The sequence below is a fragment of the Manis javanica genome, chromosome 4 (assembly GCF_040802235.1).
Source record: "Manis javanica isolate MJ-LG chromosome 4, MJ_LKY, whole genome shotgun sequence".
Classification (NCBI taxonomy): Eukaryota; Metazoa; Chordata; class Mammalia; order Pholidota; family Manidae; genus Manis; species Manis javanica.
The window spans coordinates 92,720,088-92,739,370 of record NC_133159.1 but is presented as its reverse complement, the minus strand read 5'-3'; the positions used below and the strand labels follow the sequence as shown (position 1 = coordinate 92,739,370).

Below are 19,283 nucleotides of genomic sequence, written 5' to 3'. Positions count from 1 at the left end.
CTATTAAACACTAACTCTCCATTCTATCCTTCTCCCAGCCCCTGGCAAACACCAATCTACTTTCTGTTTTTATGAAATTGACTATTCTAGGTACCTCATTATAAGTGGAAAAACACAATATTTATCCATTTGTGACTGGCTTATTTCGCTTGGCATGATGTCTTCAGTGGTCATCTGTGTTGTAGCATGTGTCAGAATTTCCTTTTTAAGGTTGAATAATATAACATTGATTGTATATATCCCACAGTTTGTTTATTCATTCATCTGTCTGTGGACAGTTACGGTGTTTCCTCCGTTTGGCTGTTATGAACATGGGTGAAAGGAAAGGAGCGACACACAGCAGCAATTCACCGGATAATTCCGCTTTATTAGGGAACGGTGCTGGGTTATATAGGAAGGGGCATGAATTGATTGAGGTGTCACTTATATGGGGCTGGTGGCTGTTGGCTAGGTGCTGGGATTGGGAGGGGGGCGAGAGGTGATTGGGCTTCAGGTGGCGCCGGCGGGAACCGAGGACCCCGAAGAGAGGCCGAAAGTTCGCCATCTTACTGGTGGGGGCCCTTCATTCCCCCCTTTCTCCTCTATGGGGTTGTGGACATTGCTTTCTCTCTGACTGCTTCCTGCTGAATGGGGGTGGAGAAGGGAGTGAGGGCTTGAGGATTGGGAGGAAAGGGTTGATAGGACTCCCCACAGTAAGGATGAGTAGATGTGGACTTCTTTAAGTTGGAAATCAATGAAGGTTCCCTGTAACCATAGGTCGAGGACTTGTTGATTCCAATGGTGCCAAGAGGACACGGGTGCCAGGAGCCAGGTGTCTGTGGCCATTGTTTCTAGGAACAGTTTCCAGCGGAGAGAGGGGTCCATCTCAGCATGTGCTGAGGAGGTTACCTGAGGGTGAGGGATCTTCTGTGGCCAGAAGCTGATAGATAGTTCCTGAGTAAAAGCTGGTTGAAAGTTTGATTAGAGATTTTTCTGACTTGGGATTTGATGAACTTTATTATACAGGGTAAGGAGAGACAGGTGAGAAGAATGATTATTATGGGGCCTGCAATGGGCCAGAGCCAGGTAAGGAGGGGGTTTGTTAGTATTGAAGAGAACGGGTTGGAATTGGAAGCAGAGTGGAGGCTGGAGGCAAGGTCGGTGAGTTTGGTAATGTCAGTTTCTACAATGCCGGATTCGTTGATGTAATATTAGCACTCCTCTTGAAGGAAGATGCAGGTGCTGCCCTTCTTGGCTGTAAGCAGATCTAAGGCCCGCCGGTTTTGAAGGGTGATTTTAGCTAGCAAAGTGACCTGTCTTTGGAGAGAGGCTAGGGAATTGGCAGTGGATGTCAGGGCTCCCTCAAGTTTGGTGTTGAGATCTTTAATTGCCCATAGAGAGTGACCCAAGGCTCCTCCCAAAAACCCTGCCCCAATGGTTGAGGTGGTTTAAGAGATACCGACCATGATGGGAAGGAAACCAGCCCTTTTTGTGCGTGAGGGCAAGGGAGGTTGGAGCTCAAGAAATTCTGCCATGCTGTAAAGTGTAAGCTGTGGGATTAGGGTGACGAGAATGCAGGGTGTATCGGAGTTGAGAGGCAGTGAGTTGAAAAGACTGCCATTACACCAAAAGAAGTGTCCCGGTTGCGTAAAAGTCTTAGAGCTGGAGGTAGGGGTGTAGATAGAGAGGCAGTGAAGTGCGCTGGAGGCGGGTGGAGTTGGGCCTACACAGTGGTGGATGGTGAGATTATCTGTGTATTCTGGTTCCCACAGGGGTATGTCTGCCAGGGGATGGAGGGGTTGTCCTTCTGCATGGAAGGAGTAGTTGGAAATACCGAGGGGCATGGCGGCCAGCAGTGGGCGCTGTAGTGATGCGCACAAGAAACAATTGGCGGTGTTGAGGGTGTGGTTGAGAAAGGTGGTGGTGTCTTGAATGAGCTGTAACCAAGAGTAGGAGGAATAAGAAGATGAAGAGGCGCCGTCAAGAGTTTGGATAATGACTTTTTCAGAATGTCCGATATCTGATGCAACTTGAGAGATCTGGGAATGAGAGGGAACATACTCTCGAGAGATATGAAGGGTACCGTGGAGGGTCGAGGACCCCCCATAGTAAACTGAGGCTGTGACTCCGGCGGCCCATCAAGAGTCCCAGGGATCTGGGATTGATAAGGAGAATGAGCCGTTGGGATATTTCATGAAGTGGTTGGAGGAGTAATACTGTGGGTACTGGGAGTTACCCATGTAGTGAATGGTGCAAGACCAGTAGGGACATCCCCCGTGTCTTGCCATCGCCTGCAATAGGCTTGTCTTTGGTCATAGAGGAAGCAGAGGTAGGGAGAATAAGGGTAGCTGCTAGTGAACACTTCGGTGGAGGGAGGAAAGTGGAGGTATAAAGGCTCAGAGCAGCCTTCCAAAGGGTAGTCTGATGTGGCAATGAGGGCAGTAACTTTTGTTTGATGCTGTGTGTAAGTCTGTCTGACTTTGAATCGCCATACAAAGGAGGCTGGGGTGGCGGGGAAGACAATAGGAATGAGGAAAAAAAGTGAGAGCAGTAAAGGAGGAAAAAGTCATGATTCGGGTATGGATGGCAAAGCAGGTGAATGGGATTTTGGAGGAAAGAGGACAGTAAGGTCAGGAGTCTGGAGGGAGGGAGAGTCTGTAAACTTTTGTAGGTTAAGAGATCTTTTAGGTGATGTGGGGACAGAATGGTAAGGAGCGCTCTGAATGTCAGTTTATGAGCTTCTTTCTGCAAGAGCTGTCTAGTGGCTAATGCCTGTAGGCAGGGGGCCCATCCCCGAACTGTGGGGTCTAATTGCTTGGAGAGATAAGCTACTGGGGCAAAGGATGGGCCATAATATTGGCCTAGGACTCTTAGAGCGTGACTGGACCTCTCATGAATGTATAATGAGAAGGGCTTCGACAAATCAGGAAGATGGAGAGCTGGGGCTTCCACAAGGGCTTGACAGAGCTTAATGAAGGAGTGTCGGGGTGAGGAGGATAATGGTTCTTCAGGGGGGCCCTTGCTGAGGTCATATAGGGGTCTTGCCAACAGGGAGAAGTTAGGAATCCACGCTCTAAAATACTCAGCCAGGCCTAGAAAGGAAAGGATTTCTGTCTTGGTTTTGGGAATGGGCAGGTCAGAGAGGAGCCTTTTTCTGTCTAAGGTAATGAACTTTCTTTGTTGAGATAGAAGGAATCTGAGGTAAGTGACAGGAGGGGAAAGATTTGAGCTTTGACGGGGGATACTCGGTAACCTCTGGAAGCTAGAAGGTTAAGTAGGGAGGCAGTGTTAAGTTGAGACTGTTCCCATGAGGGACTGCAGAGTAGAAGATCGTCCATTTATTGTAATAAGGTGGACTCGGAGTGATCATGATGAAGCTGTTTGAGGTCCTGAGCTAGGACCTGTCCAAAAATAAGGGGACTATCTCGGAAGCCTTGTGGCAAAACTGTCCAAGTGAGTTGTTCGGAATGTCTTGTGTATGGGTCTGTCCAGGTGAAGGCAAAAAAATCTTGGGAGGAGGGGTCCAGAGGGATAGAAAAAAAATGCGTCCTTGAGATCTAGGACTGAGAAGTGGGATGCCGAGGCAGGGATCTGCGATAAAAGGGTGTATGGATTTGGAACTAAGGGATGGATAGGGACAATGGCCATGTTGATGAGGCGAAGGTTTTGGACAACAAGGCGGAAAGATCTGTTGGGTTTTTTTTAACAGCTAATATGGGGGTATTAAACGGGGAGTGAGTGGGTCTGAGGTAATTTTTGTTTAAGAGATCTTGAATGATGGGATGGAGGCCTATGAGGGCTGAAGTAGTTAGGGGATATTGGGCCTGACAGATATACTGAGAGGGGTCACATAATTTGATAGAGGCAGGAGGACATAGAGCCACGGAGGGGCTTGAGATGTCCCAAACTTTGGGATTTACAGGGTGTATGAGGGCGGAACCGGAGCTTTCATTGGGTAGAGGGGGATTGTCGGCTATGAGGGCCATCAGAAAGGGAGTACTGGGGGCTGTGGGAGTGGATATAGTTATGGAAACACGGAGGAGAGAAAGGATGTCCTGTCCTAGTAAAGGGATGGGACACTGGGACATAACTAGGAAGGAGTGGGAGAAAGGTATGGGATTGTCTAGGATTGTGCATAAAAGGGGGGAGGTTTAATGGGAAAATCTGTTTACCTCCTACCCCGACTACAGGAGTAATGGCAGGCATGGTAGGGCCCCGGTATTCTCGCAAGACTGAGAAGGTGGCTCTTGTATCTAGGAGGAAGGAGATGGGGCGACCGTCTACTATTAAAGTAATACTGGGCTCCTGTTTGGTGATGGAAATGGTCGGGCGAGAAGCCCCCGGGCTCCGTCAGTCTTCTTCTGCCAGCCCCACTACGGCGGGCTTAGGATGGGGGTTGTTTGTCCAGCCTCCCCTTTGGGTTGCTGGGCAATCAGACCCCCAGTGGCCCTTTTTGTGGCATCTGGGGCATGGGGTGGTAGGAGATCTGGGGGAGGGGCATGCCCTTGACGAATGTCGTTATCGTCTGCACTTGAAACAAGCTCCTGGGGGGCGCTTGTTTGTAGAAGGGTGCCCAGGTTGTGGTTTTATCAGCTGGGCCAACATTTGGAAATGGGCTGATCAGCCTTTTGTTTACGGCGTTCTTTCTCCTCCTCCCAGTTATGGAAGACTTTAAAGGCCACTGTTAGGATCTCAGTCTGTGGGGTAGCAGGGCCCTGTTCTAACTTTTTGAGTTTAGCTTTAATGGGGTAGCTTTGAGCTAGGAAGTATGTCATAAGGACATGTCTTCCGTCAGGCGTTTCTGGGTCAAGGCTGGTATACTGTAATAGGGCTTGAGTGAGTCTGTCTAAGCTACTTCGTGGAGGGGGGCGATAATTTTGGGAGGCCCTCGGGACCGAGTCTGAGGGGGACTGAAGGGTTCTGGCTCAGTCTGTGGGGGAGTGACGTGGTCCAGCTGCGCCTAGTCGAGCAGGTCCTGAAATGCGGAAGGGGGGCGAAGAAAATAAAGATAGAAAGAACTGGGAGGGCTGATGCTCCCACACGTTGCCAGCCAGTAGCCCAGCTGCTTGCCTCTGCCGCTCCAGTTGGGCTTGAACTCATGACTCTGAAGTTAAAAGTCCCATGCTCTACCAACTGAGCTACAGCAGGGCTCCAGTTAGTTGCTTATGGAATGCGTAAACAATGTTTTTTGTTCTCTATTCCTGCCACATTGGCAAGTAGGGGAAGGGCAGAGCTAGAAGCAGGGGCAGTGTTTCTACACATCTTCAAGGTCTCCCTATTTTCAGAGTGAGGAGTCTTGGCTCGTCTTCGAGGACAAGATATGTTTTTGTGGACAGATAAGTTCCAAGGACTGCACTGGTTGTTCTCAAGGTTGTGCTTTCCCATGCTGCATTCAGACATGGAGGAAGGTGCTTTCTCATTCTGCCTACAAACATGTGAGAAGACAAAGGCGGTCCCCAACAGGGGAGAAACAGGTGATGAGGGCAAAGACAGAGGAGGCCCCCAGGACCTAGTTAAAGGGGTGCTGAAAGGCTCAGGCCTAATCTGCGGGAGACGAAGGCAGAGGAGGTGAGATGGGGGAGGAGATGGTGGGGGAGGAAGGGAGCAGGGCTGTTGTAGGAGAAGAAGGGGAAGGGAGTGAACGGGAGGCTTCTGCAGGGGTGGCGGCTTGCAGGCTAGGAGAACTTGGGGGGGCAGGGGGAGGAGGAGGCGGAAAGCTTCGATATAGGGAATCTCCTTCCATTTTTTCAGGTGCTGGCAGTAGTTAAAGAGATTGCGAGTGATGTTAGGTTCAAGAGTTCCCCCTGCGGGCCATTGGTTGTTATTGTCTAGGGGGTATGTTGGCCAATCTTGGAAGCAGTATTTACGGAGAAGGTTTGGTTTTATATCAGGTGTCAGGGAGATGGTAGCCAGATGCTTAAGCAGGCATTCAAGAGGTGAACTTTCAGGGAGGGATGAGGAGGCTCCCATGGCTAAAGGACAGAGAAGGAGACAAACAGGGGAAGATGAATGGAAATCCTCGGACTGGAGGCAGACCACAAGGAGACAAAGGGCGTCCCCGATGATCCTTGGTGGTTTGCGGAAACTCGTACACGAGTCAGAATTTCTTAGGAAGTGTGGGTCGTCACCCAGACTTCCCTAAGAAGGCAGAGTGCTGGAGTCATGAGGTACCTAGTACTAGGAATTTTCGGCGGACGGAATGGATTTCGGCAGGCGGAACGGAAGGAGGAAGGGGAAAAGGGAGAGTTCTCATCTACAAAGGAGTCACCTCGTGAATGGCTGTTGAAGGAGGGGCCTGAGGGTCTGTCTCAGCTGTGAAGGCCTGAGGCGGCAATTTATGGCTGTTGGAGGGGGGCCTGAGGGTCTGCAGCAGCTGTGAAGGCCGGAGGTGGCAATTTATGGCTGTTGGAGGGGGGCCTGAGGGTCTGCAGCAGCTGTGAAGGCTGGAGGCGGCAATTTATGGCTGTTGGAGGGGTGGCCTGAAGGTCTGCAGCAGCTGTGAAGGCCTGAGGTGGGGAGAGTTCCCTCCTCATCCCCGAGCGTCAGGGCCTTGCCGGATGATGACGGTCAATGGCACTGCGATAGCTCGGGGAAGAGTGGCCCACTCCGGGGGAAAACTTACCTAAAGGCCAGAGAGGAGTGGTGAGTGTGATGAGCTAGCGCCGGAAAAAGAGGACAAGGGCAAGCTGCTGCTGGTGTTGGGGGGGAAGACGGGGCCCAGTTGGGGGGTCCCGTCTCCCGGGTTTCGGCACCAATGAAAGGAAAGGAGCGACACACAGCAGCAATTCACTGGAGAATTCCGCTTTATTAGGGAAAGGTGCTGGGTTATATAGGAAGGGGCATGGGGTGATTGTGGTGTTACTTCTATGGGGCTGGTAGCTATTGGCTAGGTGCTGGGATTGGGAGGGGGGCGAGAGGTGATTGGGCTTCAGGTGGCACCGGCGGGAACCGAGGACCCCAAAGAGAAGCCGGAAGTTCGCCATCTTACTGGTGGGGGCCCTTCAATGGGTATACCCATATCTGTTGAGTCCTTGCTTTCACTTCTTTTGGTTATATACCCAGAAGTGGAATTGCTGGACTGTTTGGTAATTCTATTTAATTTTTTGAGGATGAGCTATATTGTTTCTTGCAGTGGTAGCCAATGCCATTTAGTATTTCCAGCAGCAATGCCCAGGAATTCCAAAATCTGGGCATTGTTGCAGACACCTGTTCCTTCTTTTTTTTCTTTTTTTAATATCCATACAAATAAGTGTGAAATGGTATCTCACTGTGGTTGTGATTTTGCATTTCCCTAGTGATTAGTGACTGAGCATCTTTTCATATGCTTATTACCATTAGCATATCTTGGAGAAATAGTCTAGTCAAGTCCTTTGCCTATTTTTGAATTAAGGTTGTTTGTTTTTTTGTTACTGAGTTATATGATTCTTTATGTGTTCTGGATATCAATACTCATCACAGTTTTTGTTTGCAAATATTTTCTCTCATTCTGTGGGTTGCCCTTTCACTCTGTCAGTGATGTCCTTTGATGAACAAAATTTTTAATATTGATGAAGTTAACTTAATAATCTTGTCCTTTGTTATCTGTGCTTTTGGTGTAATATCTAAGAAATCATTGTTAAGTCCAATGACATAAACTTTTTCCCAAATGTTTTCTTCTTTTTATATTTTTAGCTCTTTGATCCATTTTGAGTTAATTTTTTGGTATGGTATAAGGTAAGAGTTTAACTTAATGCCTTTGCCTTTGTATATTCAGTTTCCCCAGTTTCCCCATTTGTTGAAAAGGCTGTCCTATCCCCATTGAATGGTCTTATCACTCTTGTCAAAAACTATTTGACCATATATCTGAAGGCTTATTTCTGGCTCTTCTGTTCTAGTCTGTTGATCTAGACGTCTTTGTTTTTACCAGTGCCATACTGTTTTGAACACCATAGCTTTGTAATAAAATTTGAAATTAGGACAACTTTGCTCTATTTCAAGATTGTTTTAGGATGAAGTTACTTATTTCTGCAAAGCCATCATGGGATTTTGATAGGGAACATTTATTTTTATACTTTCTTATATAGTTAATTACATTGTATCTCCTTTATTAGAATGTAATCTAAATGTTAGTGATCATTTTCAACCAATTCTTTTTTCCCTTGGCATCTTCTACAGTAGGTACTCATAAATACTTAGAAATGTTTTTATTGTCTGCCTTGGGAGAAATGACTCATTATTTTTAATCATTAAGTCAGAATTTTTCATTCTTTAGATCTTAGCTTAGGGAAACCATCCTGACTCCCTATATCAAATTAGGTCCCTGGCTCCGCATGCTCCAGTACTCTTCTTTCATGGTAGTTATACATCAGTAATTAAATACTAAACAGAATATTTTCCCCCTACTGGACAGTATGTTCCATGAGAGCAGGGTCTATCATTTGCCTATACCTATACAATGACTGGCTCACAGTGAATGTTCAGTAAATACTAGTTGCTGTCACTTCCTTGTGATTTGAATTTTACCAATTCATTCTCTCTTGGTAGCTAAATTCCCCATTAGGATTATACGTAAAATTAATTAATGCCCTCAGTACCTCCGGGGATGGCCAAGGACCATCTGTTTTTGAAAGTGTATCACTTTTTGGAGTAATTGTGCTAAAAATGTAAAATGAAAGAATTTATAATAACGTAGTTGTCCCAGCAAATACCTTCACAAATATTTCTTTGTGTTTTTATGTGATTATGGAAAACTGAGACATGTAAATTTTATATTTTAGAACCAACCAGTTTTGCTTTTTGGACGACCTCAGGGAGATGGTGAAATTCGAATAACCACTCTAGACAAGCATACAAAACAAGAAAGGTAAGAAAAGAGGAGCAATACTTATTTTCAAATTTAGTAATTAGCATCAGAATATACTATCAGGAAACCCTAAAAGCAATTCCTCCAGGACAAAGGAAGAAAGACCAACCTATGGTTTTCCAAAAATTTCTCATATAGAAATGTTAGGTATTTCCTATTCTGTTTTGGTATCTTGTTGATTTGTAAGTTCTTAAGAAATTGACAAACACAGAGTGTTGGCTAAGGTAAAAAAGTACACATTAAAATGAGACCAGAGAAAAAGTAACAGTAGATAACAACCATAAAAATACAATTGTTTGGTTTCTTATTTTTTTGGAGATGCATTTTAAAATAACTAAATATAAAATGCCCAAAGAAGGAAGTCTAAGTGAGGACAATTTAGTGAGATGTTCTTGAGAGAAGTGTGTAGGCGGCATCCTTGAAGGACTAGTGAGCTTGGGCTGGTGTCTCTAATTATATATCTGATTGTCAAATTGATCCATTTGATTCAAATAGCCATTTTCTGGAAACTTTGGAGTGAGAAAGCCTGCCAGCAGGGGGCAGCATCAGCTCTTGCTTCTGCCTCTATAACCAGACTCCACAGGTAGTTAGAAAGGTGTCCTTTTAGCCTCTCTAGGAAAACAGACTGAAAGTGAAGCAAGTATTAGAGCTATGGGAATGTGTCATTACCATTATCACTTTGAAAATATGTATGGTGTTAATCAATGAGAATATTTAAAAAAGATATAAATATTGATATTGGATGATTAGATATATAAATATCATATAGAAATAGTATGTATTTGTTTTCTCTCCAATTATATTGTTTATAATAATAAGAAAAATATCAACATGTAAGTTTAACCATCATTTTTCTAGTTTATGTTTGGTATACCACTCAATTTGTGTTGCAGGTGGTCCATTAAGTCATGAGGAACAATGTAGGTTAAAAATGCAGCTTCCACAATTAGACCCAGGTGTGAATTCTGCACTACACCTCAGGAGCAATGTGACCTTGAACTGACTATATAGCATCTCTAAGCCTCAGTTTTTTGCCCCAGTAAAATGAAGATGACAATAATACCTACCTCAGCAGATAGTCCTGGGGATTTAAATTAAGTGAGTCATCTTTGTGGAAGGGATGATGCTTCCCAAGGCATTCTGGAAGGCTCCTTGTAACATCGGGATAAGTTAACTGCTATTGTTGTCATTAATAGTTTTCTGTAAATGTTTGGCTTTTAAACTAAAAAAAAAGTAATTGCTTAGAGTAGCACATTGTGGCTTATCTCAATTATTTCTTACAGCAACTCTGTAGTGTACATATTATTATTATAATTTTGCTATTTTTTAAATGAGGAAACTGAGATATCATAGGGCCATTTAGTAAAGGGTAATGCCAGGGTCCACACAGTTCATTCTTTTCAATGTGCAAAACTTTGTCTTTGACTCAAAGGAAAATGTTTGGTTGGTTTAATTAAATCTTACCAAGGAAGAATTAAAACACATGCTTCCAAACTATTGTAAATCAATATCTTTCCCTCTCTCTCTCTCTCTCTCACAGGCACATCTTCTTATTTGACTTGGCAGTGATTGTGTGTAAGAGGAAAGGTGATAACTATGAAATGAAGGAAATAATAGATCTTCAGCAGTACAAAATAGCCAACAATCCTACAACCGATAAAGAAAACAAAAAGGTGAATTCTTGGCAATTAATAGCTATAATTGACTCTTTGAGCAGTCAAGGAAAGTGTGCTGATACATTGAGAGCAGTGGTCTATCCATCCAGGTGTTTTCTAGAAACTGATTAGGAGCAAGCCTGAGAAATAATTGGATGGTGCCACAGCTGATATGATCATCTCTAATGCCTTAATGATCAAGGTAGTAAAGTGCATTTGACATAGAAATTGTTGTGAAATATGAAATTGACTACAGTATCTTGATTTGTTCTGTACAATGTTATGAGACATTTGTGGAGGCTTACGGTGGTGGGTTAGTAAATTTGGAAACATGATATTGATGAATGATACATATTAATCTGAAGAATATTAATTTTAACAGTGGTCTTATGGCTTCTACCTCATCCATACCCAAGGACAAAATGGGTTAGAATTTTATTGCAAAACAAAAGACTTAAAGAAAAAGTGGCTGGAACAGTTTGAAATGGCTTTGTGAGTATTTCTACTTTTAAAGTGTTTTTTTCTACTACTTAAATCTCTTACGAATAATGTACCACCAATCAATGTACTCTAATGCTTGTAACATGTGTACAGAGGCTGCAGAAACACTTGCTGGGAACATCAGTGCTACCAGGCTGTCTCGTAACTTTGTTCCCCTGAAAGGTTTTGGTGCATTTCTTCAAGCTAAAGAAAGAGGGAGCCCTAACCTTCTATTTGACTTTCTTCTCATGGGCATATTTTAATTCTTTAGATTTGAGCAGCCCATTAAAATATTAATTATTCTAATGATAAACTTTTAATAATTGCCATATCTTATATCTTAAAATTGAATAGAACCCTCCACCAAACACACATACACACACAAACATATACATACATGTATATGCACTTACCTGATTTTTAATAAAAAGATTGATTTCTTCCCCATTTGTTTTTAACTCATTTATTGTTTGAATTCTGAATAAATTGCTTATGTCATCAGTGAATGCTTTAAGGGCTTGATTTCTTTCAGTGCTTGTTCTTTTTATTAAAGTGGAAGCTCAACAAAGAGGTGGGAAATAAATCAGACCTGTTTCAAAAGGAATGGCATAAAGAGATGTTAATTGCACAAGAACATATCATTATAGGGGTTTCTTTTTAGTTTTGATGTTTATGGATTAAAGGGTACATAACCACCCTTGCTATGGAAATGTGTAGGCCACCCTGAAATTGCAATTGTTAGAAAAAGGTGAAATTAAGGAAAACGCTTTTGTGATTTGCTTCATTTGTAGCCTAGCATTATTTACCATTTGTGGACAAATTCTGTCAATTTGCTTTTTTTTTTTTTTTTTTTTGCCTTATTTTAAGAAATGCTCAGGTTTAAAAAAAAAATGGAGTTAGATTAGAATGTTTTATTGTAGTTCTGAAGAGAGAAAAATAATTTTCCTAAGATTATTTTATCTAGTATTTTGAGACATTGTACAGCTAAAATATTTTTAAGCTTATTCAGCAATAATCACTGTCGTGAATGGATTGCATAGTCTTAGCCAAGTTACTTGAGCTCCCAGCACCTCAGATTTCTCCTCTGTAAAATAGGGAACATAATACTTGGAATTCCCAATAATATAAGCTATGCAGAGTGCTAGTCAAGTTGTGCAACAACAGTGATATGGTACTGAATAAGTAATGCTACTGTTATCACTATTATAGTAGTGTTTTGTGTTTAGGATCCTAGTACACTTACAGGGACTTAGAAAATCAGAGGGCATCTTCCAGTGTAATATTATACTTCTTACAAATTTTTGTTACTAATCATCATAATGAAACGAAAGAGGTCAGTAGGTGTGTGCATTAATGCAAATGGTTATACGACTGTGCCCTTTGGTTTTGTGTGCAAGTGATGATGTTGGTGACATCTGCCCAGTCTTTGACGGACAGCAGGCATATCATAAACCAGTGTGCTGTTTTAGTGAGGTTTCAAGTGGTAGACAGCACTTATTGAACAGTTAAAATTGGAGTGACAGTGTGCTGGGGTTGTGATCATGTGCAGAGGCAGAGCTGACCTCAAGCCTTTGCTTTTGAGGCAAGGATGCTAGGCTAGTATTTCTTATGGGTTCTGTTTGGCTATACAATCTTGAGATGAGTAAAGGAATTTCTCCGGAGGAGGCAAGTTAAATTTCTTTTCCAGAGCAGGTAGGCTCCTTGGACTATATAATGGGTATATCAATTAATATTTTGTTCAGTTGCCATAAACCAAACAGCTAAAGTCTGGATACAAGAGACTTGACAGGATGGAAGCTTGTGTCTCTTCCATATTAGAGAATCTGGGTAGGCAGGTGCAGGGTGGTGTGGTGGCTCTCTGAGGTATTGTCAGTGACCCAGGTTCAGATCTTTCTGCTCTGCCACTATCAGCATTTGGCTTCTGCCTTCAAGGTTGGTCACCTTGTCATCCAAGATAGCTGCAGGAGGTCCAGCTGTAAAATCTACATTCTAGGTAGTAGATGATGATCCCTCATTTTTAAGATCCTTTGCAGAAATGCCACGAACTTCTGTTATGTAATACTGACCAGAGCATAGTCATGTAGCCACATCAGACAAGGGAGCCTAAAAAATATGTTTATTGCAGGCAGGATTGGGCCTGTCTAAAGAATTGAGTTTCTTTAATTATGGAAGAAGGAAGAAATGGGTAGTTGTAGGCAACTATTTTTACTGGAGACAGGTCCTTGGTCTCATTGTGAGAAAGAATTCAAGAATGGATGCAGAAAAGCTGTTCAGCATTGAATTTATTTGGAGATTTAGAGTTTAGAAAAAGACAAGAGTATATGCCCGAGAACTGGGGTGCAGGCAAACCCAGAGGGGGTTGTGCTGAAAGAAAGAACAGTGGGAGGCTTTTACATGAAAGAAGATGGATATTCCCTAAGTGAGATTAGGTTTCAAAGGGAACAGGTGGAGTCTTCCTGGCGGTCAGGCTTGCCCCACCCTCACGGAGGGCAGAAGGATTTTTGACTATTTGGTGTCCAAGGGAACTGTCATGGCATGGGGAGGTGTGAATTTTACTATGCAATGATGGGGGGCATTATTTTTACTATGTTAATGGATTTTGGGGGTGAAACGGGTCAATTTCTCCTCTGAGTTGAAACTGGCCCATTTTGGCCAATTTATCTAAATTCCCACTCTGCATCTTGAGAGAGCAGTTTACATGGCATTTATAGAAAATGAGCATCTAGCTGAATGTAAGCACTGGCCGAAGACCCCTCCACTTTCCCTGATGATGTCTGGCTATCTACCTACTAAAACACTATCCGTTGCTGCTGTGGATATATACATGTAGGAGTATGAGCGAATTTAAATTGTTCCTCCACAAGAAAGATGGCTGTACCGCACACAGGGAAACTGGGATTATTTTTCTTGCCAAATGCCTCGAGTGTAATTAAACATCCAAGGGGCTGTTTGTGTTTGAGAGCTCCACTGACTGCCCGTGCAGTTGGTGAGAGGGTGGAAGTACCTTTTTTGAGAATTTCTCAGAATCAAAGTTGAGGGCTTCTATAAGCAGGGATTATGCCTTGTACGAGCAAAATAAAATTAGAATTTTAGTCAAGATTCAGTATATTCCATCATTTTATTTCCTCACCTCTCTTTTGAAGCTCATTATACAGGAAAGCCCCTGCTTCCATATTTATAAGACAGCTAGCTCTTGTGTGTCTTGTGTCCTGTGTTTAGGAAGTAGAATAATGTAGGTAAATCCTAAAGCTTAAGACTTTGCCTATGGTTCAGATTTTGCTGTTTTACCCATTATCTAAAGTTCTAGTATTCTTATTCTCTAAGGCATGAAAAATAAGAGAAAACTAAGAAATCCTGTAGCATTCATGGTGGCAGATGAAAAACAGTAAGCTTTGTGTATCGCCACAGGCCAGCTTCTTCCAGTCTCTCTAGTTGTTAACATAGGTCCTGTACACCCTCCTGGAATGTTCTGGAGTGTTGCTTTAAGGAACTCTGAAAAGTAAAAGGAGGCATTGATTGGAGGGTTGTGGGAAGTCAAGTGAGGTGATATTTTAAGACTGATGAAATACTTGCCAGTTCTATTTACAGAAGATGGCAGTTCTGCTGTTTATAGGATGATTGGATCATTTTTGTTTAAAAAAAATTGTGAATCACCTTTAAGGCTTTTAAAACACTGCTTTTAATTTAGAACATTAAAAAAGACCATAGAAAAGCATGAATACCAATAAACAAGAAGTGTCCAGTATACACAAAGCATCTTCCCAGAGGTGAGCTAAATCTCAGCCTCTGTCTTTCTTAAGCACGTCTCCATTCCTGCTCAGTAGCCATGTTCTCTGACCTTCTTTGGCCAGAACCACTTCTGGAATTTAAAGTATGCAGTGGACCGTCAGAACCTGGCAAACGTCCATAAGAAAGGCTGAATGAAGGAAAAAGCAGCAGTGTCCCTCTTGGATAGGGCAGGAAGAAGGATTTTTTTTTTGGTTCCAGTGAGAAGTGGGAGGTAGCAGGACTGATTGCTCTTGAGGTTCTTGGAACAGTTACTGAGCTGATAGTGTTCATGAGCCATAGTCCTGGGGCCCCTCTCTAAAGAATATATTTAAATATTTAAGAGAATGATTGATATGCATTGCTTGTTCTTATTTATTTCCAAAAGAGCTTTTTGCCACTGTCTCTTGCAATTCCATTTAGTTTTCTCTGAAATAGGATGGCACATATTTTTATTAGTTTAAACTAGTTTTCATAATAATGTTGGAAAATGTGAGTATGAGTGCCCATAGCAATATTCAAACTGTTGCGAGGAAACTGTGGATGTGTTTCCTCTAAATCCTTTCTATCTAGTGTGTTTTTATGAATTCTCCTGTTAAATTTAAATTAATAAACACTGTCATGCCCATTTTATAGCTCAGGAAACTAGTAACCACAGGAGTATTTCAGCAAATTTGTACAAGTTCAGCAGTATATCATTTACAGTAGAGTTGGGGATCTCACTTCACAACATTTTCTTTATCCATGAAGGTGCTAAAATAAGCAACATGACTCAAATACTGTTATCTAAAACTAGCGTCAGGTCTCTTTTTCCTTTTTTTTTTCTTCACTGAGACTAGGACCTCTAGAGGGTCAGACAGTTTCCTTAAATGCTTCAGAAATAAGTCAAAGGTAAAATATGAAATACATTGAATAATAGAGTAAGAGGACTTTTTAAAGGAAGAGTTAGAGAAAGAAAAGAAAAAAGCATTGCATATGGTAACAAGTCACAGATCCTGAACCAGCCTCTGTAGTATTTATTGGAGGAACTGAGAGGCCCTCTTGCCTGGGATCCCGTCGGACATGACCCAGTTCTTGAAATTCTAGCAATTCATATTTACTCCCTTAAATAAAGAAAGCCCCTTTGAAGATGCGTTGCTACCACTATCTGAGATTTCTTCACTACATACCATATGCTAGGCACAGTGCTACATGGATTACCTGGGGGAAATAGCATAGAGATCATTGATGTCTGCTAAAATACCAGCCCAGAGTATTTATCTGTTAAATGCTAAGGCGAATGGTAGTGGGAGAAGAGATGGAGAAAGAGGTATGGAAATTGTGGAGCTGGGGAGGGCCTCTGGGGCCAGGCTACAGTGTCTTGTTCACCCCTGTCATCGGGAGGGGCAGGCTCTATGCTTTCTTTCCCAGGATGAAAAGGAGAGCTGCCTAAGTCAGGGGGTGGGGGGCTTGTGAGGGGGGCAAGGGGCAGGAATCTAGCCATTAAATGACATTTAATCTGAGCCACAGTGTTTCTAATTTATTCCTCGTTTACTTCCAGAAGGAGTTTGAGGTCACTCACCATAAAAAGCACACATGCTACAGAATTAAAAAGAAAAATTTAAATAATCAGAGGTCAAACAGAACAAGCATTTTCCCCAAACTCAGGCTCCCCTAGACAAGAACATTTTCTTGAAATTTACCTCCTATAATTTGTATTATAAAAGCAGGGAGTATGTTTATCATATTTCAAATATAAAATTATATTTTATCAAACATAATTTGTTTCAATCTAAAGATATTGCTCAGATATTCTGAATACCAGAGAGATAAATTATGGGAGGAAATTGTGCTCATTCTACAAATATTTATTGAGCACTTGCCTGTTGTCAGACACTATTGGAAGCCCTGGGCATGCAACAATGAGCGAGCTCTTGCAATTGAATTTAAATAAGTCTAACTTCTAAATATAATAATTTTCAGTTACTGTATAATAGATTGAATTCAAGACTGAACTCCTATATTTCTACCCAAATAATCTTTTCCTCCCAGTCCCATTTGCTCAAGTGTACACAGACGGAGGCCCAAGGGCTGCCCTTCTCCCTGCCCACACCATCAATTTCTCAGCTGTCTCTGCACCTTCAATCTGACCACTTGCTTGTCATCGGCACCATCCCCTCCCTGATTTAAGCCTCCCACATCTCTAATCAGCTTCTGCATCTGCTGCCGCCTCCCACCAGTCCATTATTCAGGACTCATCCAGGGTGATCTGATTGTGTCCTGTCCTATGTAAAAACCTCCTTGGCTATTTAGTGCACTTGGTGTAATACCAACATTTTTCCCAGGACCTAAGAAGGCCCTCCATGATTTTATCCTGCTCATCTTTCCAGCCACATCTCACATCAGTTCTGCCTGTGTCCGTTGTGCTTGGAGAATGCTCAGCTTTGGGCATTGACTCATGAGTTTCCTCCACCTGGGATTGTCTTTCCTCCTGTTCTTTGGGTAGCCAGTTCATTATCCTGCAGACCTTGGCTTTAAATGTCATGTTGTGAGATGCCCCTCCTGACCCCTATGCTAAACTAGTAACCTTACCTCCTCAATGTTCTTTCATAGTTGTACTTTTATGGCCAGACAAAAATGACCCAAGTGTAGTGTTTATAGTTTCTCCTCCACCCCCCTGATCCCCCTACTTGTTAGAGAGAATATGTTACTTGCTCAATTTTGCCTCTTTTCTCCTCCTAGAGTAAGGATTCTTCCTTGCTTATTAGGAGAGAAGCTAAATGAATTACATGGCTAATGCTGGGAGAATGAGGGAAAGCAAGCTTCAGGGGTCTGGAAATGGAAAGAAAGGTTTGGTTTTGGTGTTAGTGAGGCTCTAGAATAACTTTCACTGGGGTCTGAGGGGCTGGGAAAGGGGAAAGGGCCTTTTGATATGCATTTCTGTGGACTCGGAATTATGTTCCCTTTGATGTTGTTTGAAGTGCTAAGTAAAGAATGAAATTGCTTTTTGGTTATTGTGGTTGCTGTGTGTGTACCTTAAATGTCCAGGACTGACGCGCCTGGGCCCTTGGACTGTGGGATGCCAGGTCTGACCATCCATCTCACGGCTGTTTGTCCCACTGACCAAAACCACCAAGAGGGCCAGGGTTCTGTCCACACTGTTCACATGCCTGATCCGTCCTAGCACAGTGCCTGGCATGGAGTGGGTAATCCTCCCTTCATTGTAAATCTGAAATTTCACTCTCTAAGTCTTCTGACAACCAGGGGAATAACAGAAACAAAGATGTGATGAGTTAGGGGCTTCTCAGTGTCCTACAAAATATCACCACAGCTCTTGAGGGAAGGAAAGTTCTTTTCTAGCAGGATAAGAAGTCTCCTTAGGTGGAGACACTAAAAAACAGATGTTCTCCACAGCAGCTTTAGATTTTCTTGAAAGTTCTAGAAGTTGATGTCATATATCTTTATTTCTTTTCTTAAAAGTTCAATTGCAATTTAATTGAAGCACTATAACTTCTAGATATAATAATTTTCGGTCAATATGTGATAGATTGAATTCAAGACTGAGCACCTGTATTTCTGGTCAAATAATCTTTTCCTCCCAGTCCCATTACTACAGTGTAAACAGATGGAGGCCCAAGGGGTGCCCTTTTTCTTCCACATTAATCAGTTGCTCAGCAATATCTGCACATTGACTCTGACCACTTGTTTATACTTGTCATCTTCACCTGCCCGATAAAAGCCTTCAAAAATGGGATTGTAGTTTTTTGTAGGCATTTTTGTAGACACCTAACCTGATGCTTCCAGACTTTGTTTCTTTTTGTCCTTCCAGATGTTCTTTTTGGAGATCTGACTTGATGCTTGGATGGAATTTTTAGAATCTAACAAAATGGGTAAATTTCATATTTTTGCAGAGTCCTCTTTAAAATAATGCTGATCTAAGCTATATTTGTGCTAATACTGAAGAACAACACGTAACTCCTATGCTATTTGGGCCTCCTTACCTCTAGGAGATGTAAGCAAAAGGCCCGAAGTCCAGTTCTAGGGTCTGAGGTTCACTGACTTCCTCACATTTCTCTATGTCCACATTCCTGATTCCTTGTGTCCAGCTTATTTCTTTCCATCTGTCAGGCTCAGAAGAAAGGCTCCACTCCTCCATTTTCCACCTGAAATCCAGTCACAGTCTACATTTTGTGATATTGATGGGTGTCACCAGGGGAGCTGGGTTCACGCACCTGTTCGCTCTGCCATTTCCCTGATCTCTTTGATGTCCACAGTAGCACCACCCTAGAGTGTGACCCTCCCCACTGTGTTCTGCTCCCTGCAGTGGACCCACACATCTGGCCTCACTGCCTCTCCTGTGGGGAGTGACTGGTCAGTTCGGAGAGAGAGTGCCTCCCCAGCAATCCTGGCATTTAGAGGAATAGAACTGGGTCATGTTACACATTAATTCAAGGTTAAGAAATCTGGTGAGTGTCTCAAGAGAAGACGGTCTTTGTTACTGAATGATCTGTGCTTATAATACCACAATTTTGCCAGCAAATGTGACATTCTATTGTGCAGATTTAAAAGACTAACTTTGCTTA

The 19,283-nt window shown here is 42.7% G+C and overlaps 1 protein-coding gene across 5 annotated transcripts in view; it reads left to right on the top strand.

Moving 5' to 3' along the window:
* The window catches only part of VAV3 (vav guanine nucleotide exchange factor 3), a 380,328-nt gene that overhangs the window by 201,339 nt on the left and 159,706 nt on the right, over positions 1–19,283 (top strand). For all 5 annotated transcript variants that reach the window (XM_073234374.1, XM_073234373.1, XM_036998404.2 and 2 more), the window contains 3 exons: positions 8,736–8,821; positions 10,362–10,494; positions 10,859–10,968. In XM_073234374.1, coding sequence (XP_073090475.1) covers positions 8,736–8,821; positions 10,362–10,494; positions 10,859–10,968 — 329 coding nt within the window. The remainder of the gene's footprint in view (positions 1–8,735; positions 8,822–10,361; positions 10,495–10,858; positions 10,969–19,283) is intronic.